Source organism: Cetorhinus maximus, chromosome 8 (genome assembly GCF_964194155.1).
Source record: "Cetorhinus maximus chromosome 8, sCetMax3.hap1.1, whole genome shotgun sequence".
In the NCBI taxonomy this organism is placed as follows: Eukaryota; Metazoa; Chordata; class Chondrichthyes; order Lamniformes; family Cetorhinidae; genus Cetorhinus; species Cetorhinus maximus.
Genome location: NC_135886.1, coordinates 118,257,924 through 118,281,223, shown reverse-complemented (window position 1 = coordinate 118,281,223; position 23,300 = coordinate 118,257,924). Strand labels below are relative to the sequence as shown.

Below are 23,300 nucleotides of genomic sequence, written 5' to 3'. Positions count from 1 at the left end.
TAAAAATATTCAAAGACTTTGCTTCAACTGCTTTTTGAGGAAGGGAGTTCTAAAGACTCAGTACGCTCTGAGAAAAAAATTCTCCTCATCTCCGTCTTAAATGAGTGATCCCTTATTTTTAAGCAGTGACCCCCAGTTTTAGCTTCTTCCACAAGAGGAAACATCCTCTCCACATCCACCCTGTCAAGACCCCTCAGGATCTTAAAGGTTTCAATCAAGTCGCCTCTTACTCTTCTAAATTCCAGTGGATACAAGCCTAACCTGTCTAACCTTTTCTTATAAGACAATCCACCCATCCCTGGTGTTAGTCTGGTGAACCTTCCCTGAATTGCTTCTAATGCGTTTACACCTTCCCTTAAATAAGGAGACCAGTACTGTGCACAATGCTCCAAACGTGGTCTCACCAATGCCCTGTGCAGCTGAAGCATAACCTCCCTACTTTTGTAATCAATTCCCCTCACAATAAATGATAACATTCTATTAGCTTTCCTAACTACCTGCTGTACCTGCATACCAGTCTTTTGTGATTCATTCTAAGACACCCAGATCGCTCTGAATCTCAGAGCTTTGCAATCTCTCACCATTTAGATAATATGCTTCTTTATTATTCTTCCTGCCAAAATGAACAATTTCACATTTGCCCACATTATACTCCATTTGTCAGATCTTTGCGCAATCACTTAACCTATCTATGTCCCTTCATAGCCCCCCTATGTCCTCTTCACAATTTACTTTCCTACCTATTTTTGTGTCATCAGCAAATTTAGCAAGCATTCCTTTGATCCCTTCATCAAAGTCATTTATATAAATTGTGAAATGATGAGTCCCTAGCACTGATCCCCGTGGCACACCACTTGTCACATCCAGCCAACTAGAAAAAAGACCCACTTATGTCAACTCTCTGCTTCCTGTTAGCTAGCCAATCTTTTATTCATGCCAATATGTTACCCCTTACGCCATGAGCTTCTATTTTCCACAATAGACTTAGATGTGGCACTTTATCAAATGTCTTGTGGAAACCTAAGTACAGTACATCCATCGGTTCCTCTTTATCCACAGCACATGTGACTTCTTCAAAGAACTCCAATGAAATGGTTAAACATGATTTCCTTTTCATAAAACCATGTTGACTCTGCCTGATTGCCTTGAATTTTTCTAAGTTCCCTGCTATACCATTTTTAATAATAGCTTCTAACATTTTCCCTATGACAGACATTAGGCTAACTGGCCTGTAGTTTCTTGCCCTCTGCCTCCCTCCCCTTTTGAATAAAGGACTTACATTTTCTATTTTCCAATCTAATGGAACCTTGCCCGAATCTAGGGAATTTTGGAAAATTAAAACCAGTGCATCAACTAAATCACTAATCACTTCTTTCAAGACCTTAGGCGGAAGTCCATCCGGACCTGGGGATTTGTCAGCCTGCAGCCCCCACAATTTGCTCAATAACACTTCACTGATGATTGTAATTTTCCCAAGTTCCTCCTTCCCTTCCATTTCCTGATTTACAGCTATTTCCGGATTGTTACATATGTCCTATATAGTGAAGACCGAAGCAAAATACCTGTTTAATTCATCCGCCATCTCCCTACTTTCCATTATCAACTCTCCAGATGTATTTTCTATAGGACAAATGCTCACTTTGTTAACTTGTCTTATTTAAATATCTATAGAAACTCTTACTCTCCGTCTTTATATTACTAGCTGGCTTTCTCTCGTACTCTAACTTTTCCCTCCTTATTAATCTTTTTGTTAATCTTTGCTGTTCTTTATATTCTTTCCAATCTTCTGACCTGCCACTGTTTTTGTGTAATTATATGCTTTTTCTTTAAGTTTGACACTGCCTTTAACTTTTTTAGTTAACCACAGATGGTGGGCTCTTCCTTTGGAATTTCTCTTCCTCGTTGAAATGTACATATTCTGTGTATTCTGAAATATCCCTTTAAATGTCTGTCACTGAACTTCTATTGACATATCCCTTAACTTCATTTGCCCATTCACTTTAGCTAGCCCTGCTTTCATGCCTCATAATTTAAGTTTAAAATACTAGTCTCAGATGCACTCGTTTCTCCCTCAAAATTAATGTAAAATTCAATCATATTATGATCGCTGCCACCTAGGGGTGCCTTCACTATGAGGTTAGCAATTAATTTTACCTTGTTGCTCAATACCAGATCCTGTATAGCTGGCCCTCTGGTCGGTTCCAGAATGTGCTGTTCTAAGAAACTATCTTGAAAACATTCTATGATCTCTTCATCTACGCTACCTTTGCCCATCTGATTTTTCCATTCTATACTTAGATTAAAATCTCCCAAGATTATTGCTATATCTTTCTGAAAAGCTCCCATTTCCCATACTAATACCTTTCTCTCTTGCCTTGTCTCTACTCTTTGGTTTACCACATCTTCTCAAATTTGATCCTTTGCCCCACTACTTAGTTTAAAACCTTCCCTACTTGCCTAGTTATGTGACTCGCGAGGACACCAGCCCCAGCACGGGCCCAACAGTACAGATCCCACTTTCATTAATACTAGTGCCAGTACCCCACAAACCAGAACCCACTTCTCCCACACCTGTCTTTGAGCCACGCATTCATTTCTCTAATCTTATTTGTCCTATGCCAATTTGCACGTGGCTCAGGTAACAATCCAGAAATTATGACCTTTGAGGTTCTGCTTCTTAATTGGTTCCTAGCTCCTCATACTGACTATGCAGAGCCTCCTTCCTCATCCTGCCTATGTTGGTGGTGCTTGCATGGACCACAGCTTCTGGATCCTCCCCTTCCCAATGCAAGTTCCTCTCCAGCCCTGAGCAGATGTCCTGAACCCTGGCACCAGGCAGGCAACACAGCCATCTGGATTCTCATTCTTTGCTGCAGGGAATGGTGTTGATCCCCCTCACTATAGCTGTCCCCTACTATCACTATGTTCCTTTTTGCTCCCCCCCAATTTGAATGCCTTCCTGTACCACAGTCAGTTTGCTTATCCACCCTGCAGCCCCTGCTCTCATCCAATCAAGCTGAGAGAAGAAGAGGCATGAAAAAGAAGAGGCACTGAAGGGTCATATGGACTTGAAACGTTAGCTCTGTTTTTCTCTCCACAGATGCTGTTAGACCTGCTGAGTTTTTCCAGCATTTTCTGTTTTTGTGTGAGAGAACCTCACATCTATTGGACAACTGCAGAGGCTCACACTCCTGCAATCCTGCCCTCTGGGTCCCCTTAACTGCCTCACTTGCAGTCACACCCTCCTGACCCTGAGCACCGACCAAATCAGAAGACTCTATCCCAAGTGGTGTGACTGCCTGCTGGTATAAAGCATCCAGGTAACTTTCCCCCTCCCTGATGTGTCACAGAGTCTGCAGCTCAGCCTCCAGCTCAATGACTCTGAGCCGAAGTTCCTCAAGCTGCAAACACTCACTGCAGATGTGTTTGCCCTGGATCACAATGTTATCCAGGAGCTTGACACATGTAGATCCAATGGATGATCCCAAAGTACTACTGGCAAAACCTGAGAGTGTTCTCTTTGAAATGGTTCATATAAGGTGTGAAGGAGAAACACCAAAAGACTGAATACAACCTTTATAAAAACTTGAAGAGAAAGGACAGCCAAATAGATAAACTGTAGATTGTGAATAGATGTGAAAAAGAGATTTTGAAATTTACACTATATTCTTCTCTCAATGACTTTTTAAAACACTTTGTATTTAGCGAACTATTGAAGTGCAGTGATATATAAAAAAAAAATAGGGCAACTATTTGTGCATAAAAACCTAGGAATGAGATGAATAACCAATAATCTATTTTTGGTTGCAATGGTTGAGGAAGGGATGTTGGCCAGAATAATTCTTTATCCTCATTAAATATTTCCATGCGATCATCAATAACCACCAGGAAGGACAGCACCTCTGACAATGTGACACTTCCTTCATACTATACTAAACTGTCAGCCTAGATTATGTGCTTAAATTCAGCACAGGAGCTTTGAACTCTCAATCTTCTGACTTGAAGTAATATCAATCAAGCCAATCTGTCGACTGATAAGCCATAATAGGTGCATGATCTGTGGAGTTGTAATGATTAACTAGTTGGTAGTAGTAACTTGTTGTTACTTGTAGCTACTTACTAAGTAGTAGCCAAGAGCAAATAATCAATTTCAATGACATCAGAATGCATTGATGTGTTCACACCAGCCTTTGGAAATGCCTGGTCATGTAGTTAAGTAGCTACTTCTCAGATTATATTATTACTGGAAGTAGCTTCAACTGTGTCAGAGTTCACATGTCTAGCCAAAACAATTAACAGGGCAAAACATGGCCTTTGAATATGAAACTTATAAAATAGTTATAGAACTCACTATGTTCCAACTTGCATTTGAACTCCAAGGGCAGAATTTTGCCCTCGGATGGCGTGCGGGCCCCACCAGCTCGGCGGTGGGCAGACAGCTGACCCCCACCACCGAAATGAGGCCTGCCGCCATTTTGAGTGGGCGGGCCAATTAAGGCCCACTCAGCGCCCTGCCCGACAGGAAGCGCTATGCACTTCCTGTGCAGGGGGAGAGGGATTCTCCATCTGTCAAAGTGCGCTCTTTCGCGCATGTGCGCGAAAGAGCGCACTGCTCCCTGTGGTAAAGTCCTGTCTCAGAGAGATTAGTGACAGGTAAGAAAAGTCAAAAAATAGAAAAATTTAAAAATTATTAACATGTCCCCCTCATATGACAATGTCACACGAGATGGGACATGTTAATAAAAATGACATAAACTTTATTAGACTTTTTAAAAACGGACATGAAACCTCATCCCGCCAGTGGATGAGGTTTCATGCATTATCAGAAGCCCGCTGGGGCTCCTGGCCTGTCCGCCAGCCTTAAACTTGGACGGGCAGGTCTTTATAATTATTTTAATTAGCCTGTCAATGGTCTTAATGGGCCATTGATAGGTCGGTGGGTGGACAGCTGATTTCGCTGTCCGCCCGCCTTCCTAAAAATTTAAAGGGACCGGGATGACGTCGGGGGTTCCTCTCGAGGTCATCCCGCGTCATTTTCCCGTCGGCGAGCGGGCCCCGCCCCCAAATCGCCGATGGGAAAATTCAGGCTCAAGTATCCACATATTTTGCCAAAACATTATTAAAATACATATACCGTCCATTAAGCTGAAATGAGCAGAAATAGTGACTATTTTTAAACAAAGTGTCCATTCATGAAAAGGTAACATTTCTTTCTTGGCAAACTGGGCTTCGTTCAAAGTTCTGTTAACTCTCAACAACTAACTTCTTCTGATACTCTGTTTTTAATTTTCATGCATTAAAGTTGTCTAGAGAGACAAGAGAAAACATGAAAGTATCTGTGTTTCTTGGAAAATATCCAGATGACTGGAGTGTGAGATAAAAGAAATAGCATTAGAGATAGTTGACCACACAATAAGAGATTTTGTGAGACTTACAGATTCACAGCCAGTGGTCCAATTGTACTTTGTCCTAAGGGTAGGAACTGCTGTTTGGGAAGGGTTGTCCATCACTTAAATTACACTCCTAACCAAAGTTTAACTGTTGATTTTGACATTTAATATTTTTAATGATATCCTTGCAGCTCATCGGAATGATTAATGCAGCCAAGATTAACCTCTAAGATTAACCTCCAAGATTAACCTCATGAATGCTACAGTAAAATTATTAAGGAAGGAAAATTCAGAATAGTATTTCATTTACAAGAAGCTAATTAAGTAACTCTTTAATTACTGGTGCCTATTTGGGGAAAATAGAGAATGAACGTGAGAGGACATTAATTTTTTTCATCATGAATTAGAGTTGGGTACTGTATCTTTACGAATCTGTAAACAGTTTCAATTGGTTTTGAGCCTGCTAGATGTGCATATAAAATTTGAAAGCCAACAAAAGATCCTGCAATTAAATTCCTATGCTCTTTGCTTAATAATTTTTATGTCGTATGCTTTATGTGAAGCATTCTATCCCACTTCTGTTTGTGAAAATCAAACTTCAATGAGTGACAGTGAGCTGAAAGCACAGGTTACAAAACATTACCAGTGAAAACTCAGGAATACATTCATATCACAGTTGTAACAGAACAATGAATGTCTAATATTGGAGGTGAAAATTTTCAGGAACATGGGGTAGAATTTTGCCCCCCATTGGCCGGGGGGGGGGTTTGTGCTGGGGGAAATCGCGAGCGGGCGTGGACGTGGACCTGATCGGCACCCCCAATCGGGTCCGTGCCGCCATTTTACGTGGGCGGGCCAGTTGAGGCCTGCCCAGCGTGACGCACGCCCGCGAAAGAACCCAGAAATCTGTGCCTCAGGGAGATTAGTTTTAAATTTTAGCAGTTCAATAAAGTGTTTTAAAAAATTTTATGACATGTTCCCTCATGTGAAACTGTCACATGAGCTGGGACATGTGCATTAATTTTAATAAACATTTTTCTGAAAATTTTAAATCCTTTATGAAACCTCATCCCGCCTGTGGATGAGGTTCCATGAAAAATGCGAAGGCCGCCTGGGTTCTTCGCCTGCCCACCAACCTTAAGGGGGCAGCTTTCTCAATAGGCTTAATTAGTTCATTAATGGCCTTAACAGGCCTTTGACAGTTCGGCAGGTGCGCAGCCGAGTTGGCTGAAAATCTAAATGATGCGTGGTGACATCGGGACGCACGCCCAACGTCAACCCACATCATTTTACACCTCGGCAAGCAGGCCCTGTCTCCGCTCGCCGAGCCGAAGATTCAGTCCATGATTTTCTTGCTCATATGTGAGTATGGACAGTTGAGGGAAATGCTAGTTATTTTGAAACCCCAGGAGAAAAGAAGTGTCTTAATCGTTGCTTGTTAGACAATATATGATATTCCATGACATTGTAGTCAATGTATCAAGACATGGCTTTGGTTTAGTGGAAGAATGGCAATTTTCACATTTAAGTTATGCCCGAAAAAAGGTTAGAGGATGCTGCCTCTAGATATGAATTAATGGACAAAAAACGTACTTTAAAGTGAGTTATTACACTGGCCATTGAATTCAAATCTAGTCCAAAGTGGAAAAACAAATATTTTCTCTGTCTGGCTGCTCCCACATAAATGAGATTAGGTAGTTTAAATTCAATTTCTAGTGAACATGGGCCAATGCTAAAGCTACCACTAACATGGCACCAATTGGCAATCTCATTCAGTTGTACTTATCAGGTAGCTGCTGGCAATAGTAAAAAATCTCAGCGGTGTAGTTTGTGACACTTTTCTGAGGTTAGGGCAGAGTCGAAAGAGCTTTGCTGTGAAACTAATGGTGTTGTACCTAACCAGCTGGAGCTTTATACTGAGTAGCTGTGGTCAAACTGATCCGATTTCCAACACTAACAATCCTCACTTTGATGAGCATTTTGTGAGATCACAAAAAAGGGGATGGTCACCTCTGTCGGGGAGGTTGAGGCAGGCTTGGTTGTTGAAACAGCGACAAACTGTTTGCTCTGAATGCTTCACTCAGGTGCCCCTATAAAATTTGCCATGACAGATTCATGCAGCAGTAAATGCCTCATCTGCAGGCCAAATCTTTAGGGCAGAATTTAATGGCCGTGGCAGTGGCCCTGTCCACTGTCTTGAAAGCCAGTGGCAACCTCTCCACAGGATTAAATGTCAATCCGACAGTTAACTATCTGTTGCCGGGGTTTCTGTGCCTTTAAAGAGCCTGTTCCCAGGATCTGTTGGACAATCAGAGGTCCAGCAGCTCTTCAGTCCCAGCAGTAGTACCTGGAGCGGTGGTCACTGCTGGGACTATAGGAGGTTTGGAGCAGCAGTATCGATGGAGGCCCCAGTGAGAGATAAGTGGGGTGAGCTCGCTGTGTCCAGTCAGGCAGGCCCTAGCAAGGTCGGGAGGAGAGAGGGGTATCCGTGTGGACGACAGGGGGTCTCTATCAGTGGGGCCAGTTACTGCACATGGTGCCCAATCTGGAGGGCCCCCCACCCACCTGAGCCTGCAGGGAAGTCACCAGTGTATACCTGGCGACCTCCCCAAATGGCTCCCTCTGGCAAAATACCAGCAGTGGTGGGATGAGGCTCTTAGGTGGCCAATTAAGGGCCACTTAAGGGCCTCACTTGGCCAAGGGGTCGGAAAGTCATCCTTAATCTTTCCGCCCTTCAATTAATGAGGGGAAGTCGGGCTCTCCACCCTCTACCTTCCCACCCAATCTGTGTGGCCTCCCTTTCCTTCCAATTCGCTCCCAGTGGGTTTCGGGCGGAGGGAAGGGGTGCATTAAATTCTGCCCTTAGTATGCACAATGGTGCTCAACACTAATGAATTAACACAGTGCAACAGAGTGGGGATGGATACAACTCGATGCGGTTTTCAATCTGCGGGGTAATTCATTTTTGGCAAGCTGGTGTAAAATTGGAAGGAGGGAATTACGTCTGGACGGTCTTCGTAACTCAGCGGTAGGCTCCTGGAAGAGGTTGTCAAGGCAGATTACCCTGGCTGTTAAACAAAGGTTTCACAGTACAAAAACAAAAATACCTGGAAAAACTCAGCAGGTCTGGCAGCATCTGCGGAGAGGAACACAGTTAACGTTTCAAGTCTGAATGACCCTTCAACAGAACTAAGTAAAAATAGAAGAGAGGTGAAATATAAGCTGGTTCAAGGTGGGGTGGGACAAGCAGAGCTGGACAGAGGGCCAGCCCCCTCCCCCCCCACCACCCCACCCCACCCCACCCCCCCCTCCCCGAACCAGCTTATATTTCACCTCTCTTCTATTTTTACTTAGTTCTGTTGAAGAGTCATTTGGACTCGAAACGTTAACTGTGCTCCTCTCCGCAGATGCTGCCAGACCTGCTGAGTTTTTCCAGGTATTTTTGTTTTTGTTTTGGATTTCCAGCATCCGCAGTTTTTTGCTTTTATCATAGGTTTCACGGTATTTGGTTAAGCAGTGGGATCCTCAGTATTCTGATCTCATGAAATAATTCTTCCAGATTATTCTAGAGAGGTGTTAAAAAGAGTTTTACACCACTGGTCACAGAAATATTTGAAAACATACATTTAAAACAAAACATAAATTACAAGAAAGGATTAAAGAAAACACAGCAAGGTAAATTTTGGTCAGCCTCACAATTGAGGAAGCTGCTATACAACAGCAGAAACCATGGCTGTTAAAAGAACAACAGCAAAAAACCTTACATTACTGCCCCAGGTAACAGCAATTATAAAGAGCAACAAATCAACAAGAAAGGTTAGAATTCAGTCCAAATATCCATGACAATGATTTAGTCGTAAAATACAGGCTGACTCATTAAATTGTATAATTGCACCATTGAGCCTCAGTCTCACGTGTATACATAAGCATTAAAAGTGCTCAGCAGTAAACCAATTGCTTCTTTTAGCGATGAGTTGCACAATATTGCAAGGGTGAGGCTTGGCAGCACCTATGTCAAGGGGAGAGGGTCCAGAAAGCATTTTGAGGGAAGGGGAGACCTTAACCTTTCTTGTGGGACCTGGCAGGCATTAAGAAAAGCTTACGTTAAGTATCAGCTTCTGGTCACATATTCTCTTCCTACCTTCTTCAACTGGCCGTAAAGCCATAAAGACTTCCTTGATTAGGCCAGAGTTAAAATTGTATGTGGGTGCACTGGTTGCCTGCTCAGAAGAGTAGAGTAAAGATGGAAGGAATCATGTCTGTGAGTATGTCACCTAGATGGGTAGGGTTAAAATTTCCTCTTTGATGCTGTTGAGTCAAATATGCCTCTATTTCCTCTCTGTTATTTTTTAGCTATTGGCAATTCACCCTTTGCTGTGGTTCTGAAATGGGATAGCCATAGTGGCTGGCCTTTCTTTAGACAGCTTTGTCTTCTGTCCTGACAAGCTGACCACTTGATAGCTCATCAGCTGACATAGAACATCTTGTGATACATCCAAATAGGTTACGTGATATTTATTCTGCATTACAAGTAATATTTTCTCTCTAGGTTCACTAGAGATGCACTATATATGCCTGGCCAAAACCATAGCCCAGTTCTTATTTCCCTCTATGGCCGCCTGACATCCTAGATGTTAAAAAGCCATTTGAGGGATAGATCACCCTGGTTGTTATTGATTTCTCCTTCTCACTATTTTCATATTCTATACCTATATTCAGAATTAATTTGAGTAGCCTGGTGTAGCATTTTACATCAACATTGATCTAAAACAAGGACAAAAAACTAGTCTTGTGCGTTAGCTGATGCACAAAGTCTCACTAGAGCCAGAACCAGAAAGCTTTGGGATACAAGGCAATTAGGGAATTTAAGTAGCAGCCTTTGGAAATCAGCAATTTGCTTTGGTCTCTGGACGGGTGTGAAATCTACATTCAGTCAATAACTTTGATGCATTTATACTACTGGAAGCTGAGAGAATGGTCCCATCTGGTACGTGTACAATGGACTTTTTGGTACTGTTTGGCACTTTGCTAATCAGGAAAGGGGTGAGGAGAAAGGTTTAGGAGGAGATGAAGTGTTATCTATAATTTAGAGTAGAACTATTTTCAGTGTGTAAATATGCTATAACAGTAAATTAGGAAACAATATTAAATTACTTTTGGAGAACTTTGAACTTATTTAAATATAACTTTCTGCTTTTCTCTTGGGGTGATGGGAGAAACATGATTCTTAAACTCCCAAATATAACACTTGTCCAAACCAATGACCTTGGTTATTGACGTGCCCAAATGTCTTGATGCATCCTGAAAGTTTCTTGCAATTAATTTTAAAGAAGTGGGTGTACTCACGCTAATGTAATTATTCCAAAAGGGCGGGATCTGCTTTCCAGGCGCTTCAGGGACTTTAGCTCATCAGAGGCTAGCACCATTCCACTGTCAGTTTCACCTTCCTGTGGAACAAATCACACCTAATCAGAGCAGTGAGATAAGAAGCTCCAACCTTTCCTGGACTTAGCTCTATTCCCCAATTATTTTGCTGAAACCTAAACTACAGTAAAATTATTTATTTGAACTCATTCTATGTAAGTAGTGCTGAAAAAAAATGTTTGCTGATTTAAAAAAATTAATTTACGGGATGCGGGCATTGCTGGCTAGGCCACATTTATTGCCCATTTCTAGTTGCCCTTGAGAAGGCGGTGGTTAGCTGCCTTCTTGGACCGCTGCAGTCCCTGTGGTGTAGGTACATCCACGGTGCTGTGAGAGAGGGGGCTCCAGGATTTTGCAACCAATCAAAAAACAAAGTAAAACAAGAATGTGAAAACAACCAATCATATTACCACTGAGCTAATTGGCTATTTGGCCCCTAGGAAAACCTTTGGTTCAGGATGAGAAAATAGTGCACTCTCAAACTTTTCTCTCCACTCTCTTACTGGAGATATTAATAAATGCAATTTAAAAGATGTATTAAGATAGTGGAGGGAGGAATTTTATTCAAAGATGTTTGAATGAGAACATTTCTCCCAGTCATTTCCAGATCCTAAGGGTTGTGGAAAGTTCTTATCAACTATAAACCATGTGCTAACTCAGGAGTCTGTGCAGTGTGGACTGGCTGCCTCCATTGCGGCAGCTCCTGGGACTAGCTGCAATCCCAGCAGTGGCCACTGCTTCTTGTGGCGCTGCTAGGGCTGAAGAGATGCCAGCACTCTGAGTGACCAGTTGCTCTTGAGTTTGGGATACCTGCTTCAGAGGAGTGGAAGCCACAACTGTGGGCAATTAATTGCCTGAACAACGAAAAGTTGAGCTTTGGCTTCCAGGGCCGGTGGAAGTGGGGGCTTAGCACTAACCTTTCGGCTTGTGGACAGGGCCATCGCCTCCATGCAAAATCCTGGTCCCAAGCTCTCACTTAGACACATGGGCACAGTGCCCATGACACCATTTTCATAAACCCACTGGGGTCCACACAAAGTGGAGGTCTCCATCGGACCCAATATGGACTGACACCACACTATATATAAAAAAACAACGATTGGAGCACTCATACAGGAGAGGTCTCCACTTGAGCACCACCAGTGCCCTAACCCACCATAAATGAAGCAGATGAGGTTAGCACTAGCAAATGCATGCTGCTGGCTTGACTGGGTCACTGTAGAGAATGTTTCAAAGATTATCCTTTACTGGTAAAGATGGAAAGAATTCCAGTTATATCACTTATATCAGATTAGTTTTCATCACTTACAGATAATATCTCACATAAACTGTCATATGTCAGATTAAACTTTAACCATTCACTGGTGCTATGACTTATTTGTTATTTGTATTGGCTTAGGTCCTGCCCTTTTATAGACACTATTGGACAGTATTTGTTTTGCAAGGTTCTGCGTGGGTGGCTTTCCGTGGAATGGTGTTTTTGAGTTTTACTGTTACATTACCTGGGAGACTTTGGCAGTAGGTAAATAAAATACTGTTGAACAGAGGGATCATTACATCTATTCTTAAATATAATTTAGTAACAGCAATTCAAACAGGAGTTTTTAAAAAAATCATCCTTTTAAAATATATTTTCACCTGTGACATGTTAACAGGATGGACAGAAAACATATCAAGTGCCACTCTGCAACTTGATGTCCATTACCTGCACAATGTCGGGGTTAGTTGATTAAAAATGTAATTTATGTTAACTGTACAATTAGTAGTCAACTAAGCTGCACTGAATGTTAACCAGATCTGTACACCTGTACACATAGATCCCAGAACGCACCAGATTTATCCACCTGGGGCAGAATCTTGCCCTTGTCAGGCAGGCTTGGCGGGGGCAGTTGAGAAGCTGACCGCTGCCTGCGATCAGGGCCGGACGGCGATTTCACACCGGCGGGCAAATTAAGGCCCACCCAGCATGAAACGCGAGCGGCAGTGCTCAGCACTGCCTGCGCAAGGTGCCGGGGGGGGAGGTGGGGGGTGAGCGGGTGCTTGATAATCCCCCCGAGGCACAGAGCTGCCTCAGGGAGATGAAGAATTATAAAGAAAAATAAAGAAATTAAAAATGTAATAAAACACGTCCCCGCTCATGTGACTCTGTCACATGAGTAGGGGCACATTATTAATTAAGTTTAAAAATTTTTACTTTATTTTTATTTGTTAGGAAAACTCATCCCGCCGTTGGGTGAGGTTTCCTAAAAAGTGCAAAGGCTGCTTGGCCTTTTCACCTGTCTGCCCAATGAAAAATTTAACTTAATTGATAATCTAATGGCTTTAACAGGCCTTTTAATTGTCATTGGGGGCGCTGCCGATTCCCGCATGTGCCCACCGACCGAACTATTACATGACTGCGCGTTGATGCCAGGACGCTTGCCCGTCAATGCGCATCAATTCACGCTCAAGCGGGTTGGACACGCGTCCCCCCAGCTGAGGTGGAACTTCGGCCCCTGGATGTGTTAAACAGCTTTAATTCTGAACTCAAGTGGGGGAGATTTAATACAAGTCCCCCATGCTGGTATTGCATCAAACAGGATGGAAAGTAACTCATCGTCGGATTCTCCTGTCAGAAAATGATTTGCTTTGGCTGTGTGCTCCCCTGGTGGTGCTGGACAAGATCAGGGACCTCTTGCATTGTTAAAAAATTCAGCACCTACTACCTGTGACACAGTGGTTCACTAATGTCACCCAGTATTATCTATTGGGGCCACTATTTTAGGCGGGCAGGCCAATTAAGGCCCGCCCAGCATGACATCCGCCAGGAAGTGCTATGTGCTCCCTGTGCAGGCGGGGGAGGGGGAATTCCCTGAGCCGGGAGTGCGCTCTTTCGCACATGCGCGCGGAAGAGCGCACAGGTCTCCCTGAGGCAAAGTGCTGCTTCAGGGAGATCGGCTCAGATTACTGTCACGAGTTGGGACATGTCCATAACTTTTATCTTGAAATATTCCGAGATTTTTAAATCATTCATGAAACCTCATCCCGCCCGTGGATGCGGTTTCATGCTTTTTCAGAAGCCCGCCAGAGCTCCCAGCCCGCCCGCCAACCTTTAGGTTGGACGGGCAGGTCCATTAAGGGTTTCAATTAGTTTTTTAATGGCCTTAATAGGCCGACCTGAAAATCTAAATGATGCGGGGTGATGTCGGGACACACACCCTATGTCACCCCGCGTCATTTTGCGGGTCAGTGAGCGGGCCTCGCCCCCGCTCGCCGAACAGAAGATTCTGCCTGTAATTTCCCATTTGCAACATATATCGACAGAAGACCCAGCAAAAGGAAGTGAAGGATTATTCTCTAGTGCTCCCAGCATGTTGCAATCAGCTATAACCTGCATTGAAAATAGGGCTGCCAACTGTGATTAAATGTATTCCAGGATGTTTCATCACATGACTTGCCCCAATGTTCCAGCCATTAGTCGGCCAACAAACCCATCCTTGTGACGCACTGCCTCCCTACGCCAATTGGAAAGCAAAAAGACTCATTACTCAATAGGATAATGCTTAACAATCAGGCAAACAGCCTTTTTACCTCCCATTTTTATATCAGGTAAAGAGAAGTGTTCAAAGAACACTAAGAAAAACTATCTTCTTTAATATCCCAATGATTTTTCTCCAGGATTGCACACAGCAGTGTCCTGGAGATTGATCTTCAATTCCTGGAGACTCCAGGTCAAATCTGGAGGATTGACAACCCTAGAGCAAGTTTGCTGTCAAATCCTTTACTAGGCTTCAGCTGCCATTTCTAAAAATAGATTCTGCTATTTTACTTGTGGGAATGTAAAAATAAAAAGCATATTTGTTTGGTTATCCATGGCATTCATTTGTAATTTTATTTGAGGGGAGCTTTATGTAGTCTGTCTGTGAACTATTGGTTCACCTGGGACAGCAGTTTGAATTTGTTGAAAAAATAACACACTAGACAATAATAAGAGGGACTTTCATTTAGTCTGACCTCTACTGACTTTTTGTGCAACCACAGGAATGTATATTGGAATGTCTTAATTAACATTGGTGGAGTTATGTTACTCCAATGACTCCTCCCAGATAAGGAACAGAGAAATTGCTTAAAGTTTCCATGAATATTAGGATGCCAAGTTATTTTCATTGTAAGCCTTTTTTTGAAAAAGCCTTTTTCATAACTTTATACTGACTTCCATATTTGTACAGTTGTGCATTTTGCCTAAACATTTAGGAGGACATAAAAACATATACATTACCTTGTATAATATGAATGCATGAATGTTTAATAAGGTGGTATAAAATTATGCTGCTAAATATGGGGGTTGCTAAGTTGTTATTTTAAATGGATTTAATGGACACCAACATTAAAACAATAGGCAAAGTAATTTCATATGTACTCAAATATTGCAGTTTAATTTCTAGGATAATTAGTCTATTAACAATGTTGGTGTATTAGGAACATAGGAAAAGGAGTAGACCATTCAGACCATTGAGCCTGCTCTGCCATTCAATTAGATCATGGCTGATCCTCAAGGCTAATTTCCCACACTATCTTCATATCTCTTGATGTCTTTAGTCTCCAGAAATCTATCGATTTCTGTCTTGAACATGCTCAATGATTAAGCTTCCACAGCCCTCTGCGGTAGACAATTCCAAAGGTTCGCCACGCTCTGACTGAACAAATTCCTCCACATCTCAGTCTTAAATGGCCTACCACTTATTCTAAGATTATGTCCCCTGGTTTTAGACTCACCAGCTAGGGGAAACATCTTATCTACATCCACCCAGTCACACAGGGTGTGTATTGTGACATATATTGTGTCACATGCTTCACAAATCAGGATGTTAGTTGCTGAAGAGTGGCTAGGGTAGTTTGGGGAGTATGCTACACTTCCTGTGTGACATATTACTAGGTTGATGTTTTTGTGCAAGAGAGGTGGTGTAAGCCATTTCCAGTTATGTCTGCATCAACTGATATACAGAGAGGCACATGGTCAGTGAGGGGAGACTTCAGCCTGAGTGAGACTACCACTGAGTGAGTATATTTGGGAATTTGGTTCAAAGCGGGAATTGAACTGGTAAATCTTTTTCAAGTTCAATTTTAGAGTAAGATCAGATTCTGACCTAGAACTAATTACTTAGAATTAGCAGCCTTTAAGTAAGTTAAATAGCCTAATTTAACAGGCAGCTGCCTTAGTGGCAGTTAACTGTCAATCATCTCAAAACCCTTGCCTGAATAAGTGTTGATTACTGTAGCAGGAAGCTAAGCTTGAGAGCGACTCATATGTAGGAAAGGGACTTTTAAAGTGTATTGTCAGTATGAGCTGCATGGTCAGTGAGGGGAGACTTCACCCTGAGTGAGACAGTGACCAAATGAGTATATTTGGGAATTTGGTACATAGGGAGAAAAGAGGTGCTTTAGGTAAGGTTTACTGCAAGAAGTAAAGTGTGCTGAGTGGGGAGTTCAGTGAAGGGTGGGGAGGAGGTACGTTTCTTTTTCTCTACTCTTTTTCAGCCTCCAAAATTTGATTTCCACTTTGGTGCAGCAAGAGGAGCAGGTAAACCAGTAACTGGTATTATTAGTTTTATTAGTATTGTAAGTACTGCATTGTTTTATCCGTATTGTAAAGGTTTACTGACAGTGCCGAAACCTATTGGGAGGTGTCAGCTTTATTAATTAGAAGTAATTAACTAGCAATTATTAATTAATTAACACATATTGGAGATGGCAGGGCAGGTGATGTGCTGTGATTGCAGGATATGGGAGCTTCTGAATACCAGTGTGATCTAGGGGAAATAAATCTGCAGTAAGTGTTTGCAGCTGCAGGAACTTTGGCTCGGAGTTAGAGGCCGAGCTGCAGACACTGCGGCATATCAGGGAGGGGGAAAGTTACATGGACACTTTATTCCAGGAAGCGGTCACACCCCTTAGAATAGGGTCTTTTGATTTGGTCAGTGGTCAGGGACAGGTGGGTGTGACTGCAAGTAAGGCAGGTAGGGGGACCCAGAGGACAGGAGTCTCAGCCTTTGCAATTGTCCAACAGGTTTGAGGCCTTTTTCAGCTTGTTTGGATGATATGTGGGTTGCAAGGTGGTTGAGCTGACTGGCCATGGCGCGCCATAGTACAGGAAATCATTCAAATGGGGGGTAGTTACAAGGAATGTAGTGGTAGTACGGGACAGTATGGTCAGAGGGATTGACACCTTCTCTGCAGCAAAGAGCCTGAGTCCAGGCAGCTGTGTTGCCTGCCTGGTGCCAGGGTTTGGGATATCTGCTCAGGGTTGGAGAGGAACTTGCAGTGGGCGGGGGGGACTCAATTGTCATGGTCCATGTTGGTGCCAATGACATAGGCAGGAGAAAGAAGGAGGTTCTGCATAGTCAGTATGGGGAGCTTGGCACCAAATTAAGAAGCAGAACCTCAAAGGATCTCTGGATTATTACCTGAACAATGTGCAAATTGGCATAGGACAAATCAGGAGGTGAAAGACTGGAGTTGGAGAAGTCTGGTTGGTGGGGCACTGGCACCAGTACTGGGGAAAGTGGGACCTGTACCGTCGGGCTGGTCTACACCTGAAGCATGCTGGGACTGGTGTTCTTGCGAGAACTATCTCTAGGGAAGTAGAGAGGGTTTTAAACTAAGTCGTGGGGGCAAGGGATCAAATTTGGGAAGATGTGGTAAATCAAACAGTAGAGACAAGGCAAAAGAGAGAGGTATTATTACGGGAAATGAAAAACAGACCGTGACAGGAAGGGATAGAGAGTACAAATCTAACAGTAAATCAACAGATGAGACCAGAGATTGTAAAAAGAACAAAAGGATAAAACTAAAGGCTCTGTATCCGAATGCATGAAGTATTTGAAACAAAACAGATGAATTGAGAGCGCAAATAGCAATAAATAAGTACGATTTGATAGCTATTACAGAGACATGGCTGCAGGAGGACATGGATGGGGACCTGAATGTTAAAAGGTATGGGACATTTAGGAAGGACAGGAAGCGAGGAAAAGGTGGAGGATTGGCTCTGTTAGTAAATGATGGTATTAGTACCATAGAGAGGGATGACCTAAGTTCAGGAAATCAGAATGTGGAAATGGTTTGGGTAGAGATGAGAAATGGTAAAAGCAAGAAGTCACTTGTGGGAGTAGTGTATAGGCCCCCTAATAAAAACCACATGCTCGGATGTACCATAAAGGAATAAATAATGGCAGCTTGTCAGAATGGTGATAATCATGGGAGATTTTAATCTACACATAGGCTGGAAAAGTCAATGGGCAAAAGTCGCTTAGATGAGTTCATAGAATGTTTCCTGGATAGTTTCTTATATCAGCATGTTATGTAGCCAACCAGAGAACAGGCTATACCAGACCTGGTATTGTGCAATGAGATGGGATTAATTAATGATCTAATAGTGAAGGTGCCCCTAGGTAGTAGCAACCATAATATGATTGAAATTTACATTCAGTTTGAGGGAGAGAGGAGTGGGTCTGAGACTATGTTTTTAAATTTAAATAAGGGCAATTATGACGGCATGAAAGCAGAGCTGGCTACAGTGAATTGGAAAATTAGGTTAAGGGACAGGTCAACAGAGATGCAGTGGCAAACATTTAAGGAGATATTTCAGAATACACAGAATAGATACATTCCAATGAGTAATAAAAAAGTCCAAGGAACTAACTCATCATCCGTGGCTAACTAGAAAGGTTAAAGATAGTATCAAACCTAAAGAAAAAGCATATAATTGTGCAAAGATAGGTGGAAGATCAGAAGATTGAACAGAATATAAAGAATAGCAAAGGATGGCTAAGAGATTAAAAAGGAGGAAAAAATTAGAGTACCAGAGAGAGCTAGCTAGAAACATAAAAATAGATAGTAAGAAATTCTATAAATATTTAAAAAAGAAATAAGTTAACAAAGTGACCGTTGGTCCTATAGAAAGTGAGCCGGGAGAATTGATCATGGAAAACAAGGAGATGGAGATGAATTGAACTGGTATTTTGCATCAGTCTTCACTATAGCGGATACAAATAACATCCCAGAAGCAGTTATAAATCAGGAAATGGAAAGGATGGAGGAACTCAGGAAAATTACAATCTCCAGAGAAGTGGTACTGAGTAAATAGTTGGAGCTGCGGGCTAACAAGTGCCCGGGTCTTAAAAGAAGTGGCTAGTGAGAGAGTTGGTGCATTGGTTTTAACTTTCCGAAACTCCCTAGTAGGTCCATTAGTTTGGAAGATAGCAAATGCAACTCCATTATTCAAAAAGGGAGACAGAAAGCAGGAAACTATAGGCCAGTTAGCTTAATATGTCATGGGGAAAATATTATCAAAGAAGCTATAGCAGGGAATTTGGATAAGTTCAAGGTAGTCAGGCAGAGTCAACATGGTTTTGTGAAAGGGAAAACATGTTTTATCAACTTATTGGAGGAAGTAACATGTGGGGCAGAATTTTGCCCTCGCTTGGCGTGCGGGCCCCACTGGCTCGGTGGTGGGCAGACAGCTGACCCCCTCCACCGAAATAGGGCCCACCGCCATTTTGAGTGGGCGGGCCAATTAAGGACTGCCCAGCGGCCTGCCCGACAGGAAGCGCTATGCGCTTCCTGTGCTGGGGGGGGGGGGGTGGGAGGGAATCCCCAGCTGTCAAAGTGCGCTCTTTCACGCATACGCACGAAAGAGCGCACTGCTCCCTGAGGCAAAGTCCTGTCTCGGGGAGATTAGTGACAGGTAAGTAAAGTCTAAAGATAGAAAAATATTAAAATTATTAACATGTCCCCCTCATGTGACAATGTCACACGAGATGGGACATGTTAATAATAAACACTTAAAAATTTATTACATTTTTAAAAAATGGACATGAAACTTCATCCCGCCATTGGATGAAGTTTCATGAATAATCTGGAGCCCGCTGGGGTTCCTGGCCTGTCCGCCAGCCTTAAGGTTGGACGGGCAGGTCTTTAATTATCTTAATTAGCCTGTCAATGGCTTCAATTGGCCATTGACAGGTCGGCGGGAGGACAGCTGATTTCGCTGTCCGCCCGCCTCCCTAAAAATTTACATGGCTTGGGATGACGTCGGGGATTCCTCCCGACATCATTTTCTCCTCGGCGAGCAGACTCCGCCCCTAAATCACTGAGGGGAAAATCCTGGCCATGCTGTGGATAAGGGAAACCAGTGGATGTACTGTACTTAGATTCCCAGAAGGCATTTAATAAAATGCCACACCAAAGGTTATTGTGGAAAATAAAAGTTCATGATATGGGGGTAACATATTGGCATGGATAGAAGATTGGCTGGCTAACGGGAAGCAGAGAGTAGGCATAAATGGGTCTTTTACAATTTGACAAAATGAATGGTGTGTCACAGAGATCAGTTCTGGGACCTCAACTGTTTACAATTTATACAAATGACTTGGATGAAGGGATGGATGGAATGGTTGTTAAATTTGCTGATGACAGAAAGATAGGTAGGAAAGTAAGTTGACAATAGGACAAAAGGAGGCGAAAAAAAGATACAGATAGGTTAAGTGAGTAGGCAAAGATCTGGCAAATGGAGTATAATGTGGGAAAATGTGAAATTGTCCATTTTGGCAGGAAGAATAAAAGAGAAGCATGTTATCAAAATGGTGAGAGATTGCAGAGCTCTGAAATGCAGAGGGATCTGGGTATCCTAGTGCATGAATCACAAAAGGCTAGTGTGCAGGTACAGCAAGTAATTATGAAAGTTGATAGAATGTTATAATTTATTACGAGGGGAATTGATTACAAAAGTAGGGAGGTTATGCTTCAGTTATACAGTGTACTAATGAGACCACATCTGGAGTACTGTGTACAGTATTGGACACCTTATTTAAGGAAGGATGTAATTGCATTGGAAGCAGTTTGGAGAAGGTTTACCTGACTAATACCTAGGATGGGCGGGTTGTCTTATAAGGAAAGGTTGGACAGGCTAGGCTTGTATCCACTGGCGTTTAGAAGGTTAAGAGGCGGCTTGATTGAAACATATAAGATCCTGAGAGGTCTTGACAGGGTGGATGTAGAGAGGATGTTTCCTCTTGTCGGAGAATCTAGAACTAGGGGGTCACTGTTTAAAAATAAGGGGTTGCCCATTTAAAATAGAGGTGAGGGGAATTTCTTTCTCTCAGATGGTCATGAGTCTTTGGAACTCTATTCCTGAAGAGGCGGTGAAAGCAGAGTTATTGAATATTTTGAAGGCAGAGCTGGATAGATTCTTGTTAAGCAAGGAGGTGATAGGTTATCGGGGGTAGGCGGGATGCAGATTTGAGGTTACTATCAGATCAGCCATGATCTTATTGAGTGGCAGAGCAGGCTCGAGGGGCTGAATGGCCTACTCCTGCTCCTTGTTCGTATGTACCTTTAAAAAGGAACTGGACAAATTCCTGTCAAGAATATGGTTATGGCAAAATAGATCTGCTTAATTGAAGCAGAGCTTAAAGAGAAAGTGCAAGGATCTTGGGTGAGGTGAATGGGAGTTGGATAGTCTCCGATTGAGGTCCCACATGGACTGTGGCTGGAATATCCTTGGTCATTCAAATGATCGTTTCTCATTTCAAGCTTCATTTTCCTAAATTGAGTGTGCAACTTTATTCATCATTCAATTCTAGATTGACAGGATCCATATTAAAAACTTACCTCGTGTATCACGGTGGTCTTATTTTCTACAGGAACCTCATCAAATGTTTTTACACTCAGTGGCCTCTTCTTTGCATTATTGCAATTGAGTCTATCAACAAAAAAGGGATAAAGATTTAGTGCAAGCAGTTTGGTAATGTGGAACAGGACATGGCACAATAATACAAATATCAGGGTAATTTTCCAGAATCTTCTACACAGGAAAGGAACTTTGTTTTCTTTTGTACAATTTAATGAGCACTTCTTGATTAGTCTAATAAATAACTAACCCAATGACTCCTGTGCAATTGTAATTAACTTTTGGATTTGTTATGTCTTCTGTGAGGCTGGGGTCTGCAGAGAGGCTTGAATCACCATCTGTTGGCAACATAGTATTCAAAGGAATATAATCCTTTCCATCCTATATTTAACAAAAAAAGAAAGCAAGTCAGAAAATGGAAAAAAAACGTGCACAGAATTCATCACCAGAGACTGACCAGCTCAAACTTCTTCCTCTCAGCAGTCTTCACTGTTGATTTGTTTAAATTGAACTCATATTATTTAACCCATTTTGCACTTTGATTTACATGTGCTTGGAGGGAGAGTACATTAAAATAATTTTTTTGTGCCAAAGCTTTCCTGGAAGGTGTATTCTGCAGCCTCTCAAAGTGAGCTTCTGCAGCAATTAATGCCAAATTATTAGAATTTACCATTTTAATTGAGGTCTTAGTCATTGTATATAAGTGTCGAAGCTCCTGGCTTCTGCAGCACGTAACTCATCTCTTGACTCCATAAAAGTATATTCACTATCTACAAGGCACAAGTCAGGGATGTGAATGAATACTCCCCATTTTCCTGGATGTGTGCAGTTCTAACAACACAAGAAGCTTGACACTTGGTTGGCACCTTATCCACCACCATAAACATTCACTCCCTCCACCACTGATGAGCAGTGACAGCTGTGTACACCATCTCCAAGATGCACTGAAGCAACTTGCCAAGCCTCCTTCGACAGCACCTTCTAAACCCATGACGTCTGACACGTAGAAGGACAAGGGCAACAGGGGCACGGGAACACCACCAGCTGAAAGTTCCCCTCCAAGCCACGCACCATCCTGACTTGAACTATTATCATCATTCCCTTACCATCACTGGGTCAAAAACTTGGAACTCCCTCTCTAACACATTTTGAGTTTAACTTCACCAGGTGGACCAGCAGGTCAAGAATGTGGCTCACCATCACCTTCTCAAGGGCAATTAGAGATGGGCAATAAATGCTGGCCTGGCCAGTGATGCTCACATCCCATGCATGAATGAAAAAAATTCCTGTGAGCACGTGATTGTGGATTTTTGTCAAAAAGCTAGTGATATACTCCCAGCTGATGGCAACACATGTGAAATGATGATCTTGTGTTGCCAGCTGCTCTTTCTTGGAATTGTTTATCAGAAAGTGAGCTTCTACTTTTACATATTTCTGCTGACAAAGATTTCAGTCAGGTAACGGGACTGTCAGTCGCAACATTAAAGCAGTTGATTCGAAAGATGTTGAAAGGGGTTGAATGCTATTGTGTGATCTCAGTAATAGTGCTAATGCATACGTATATAATTCCACTTACTATTATTTTAATGAAAGCATTTAACCACCGAAAACAAATTGAATAATGCTCCTTTTAAATTAGCAGAGAAAATAATTTCATACCTTTAATGTCAAGCACACAATTTCAATTTGTGAGGGAGAGTTGACGTTTACTTGCGGGCAGTTTTCCTTTAATAGTAATATTTAGAATACAACTGTATCTCTCTCTCTCTCTCTCTCTCTCAACCCCTTTAGATGTCAGCCAAGGCTAATTCAAACAGAAT

At 42.4% G+C, this 23,300-nt stretch overlaps 1 protein-coding gene across 1 annotated transcript in view; it reads right to left on the bottom strand.

The window, feature by feature from the left end:
* Window positions 1-23,300, bottom strand: part of kdrl (kinase insert domain receptor like) — a 200,797-nt gene that overhangs the window by 5,189 nt on the left and 172,308 nt on the right. Inside the window, exons 27-29 of the mRNA XM_078547471.1 lie at window positions 21,731-21,861; window positions 21,462-21,552; window positions 10,737-10,837 (exon numbers count right to left, since the gene is read on the bottom strand). Of these exons, the coding sequence (XP_078403597.1) occupies window positions 10,737-10,837; window positions 21,462-21,552; window positions 21,731-21,861 (323 nt within the window). The remainder of the gene's footprint in view (window positions 1-10,736; window positions 10,838-21,461; window positions 21,553-21,730; window positions 21,862-23,300) is intronic.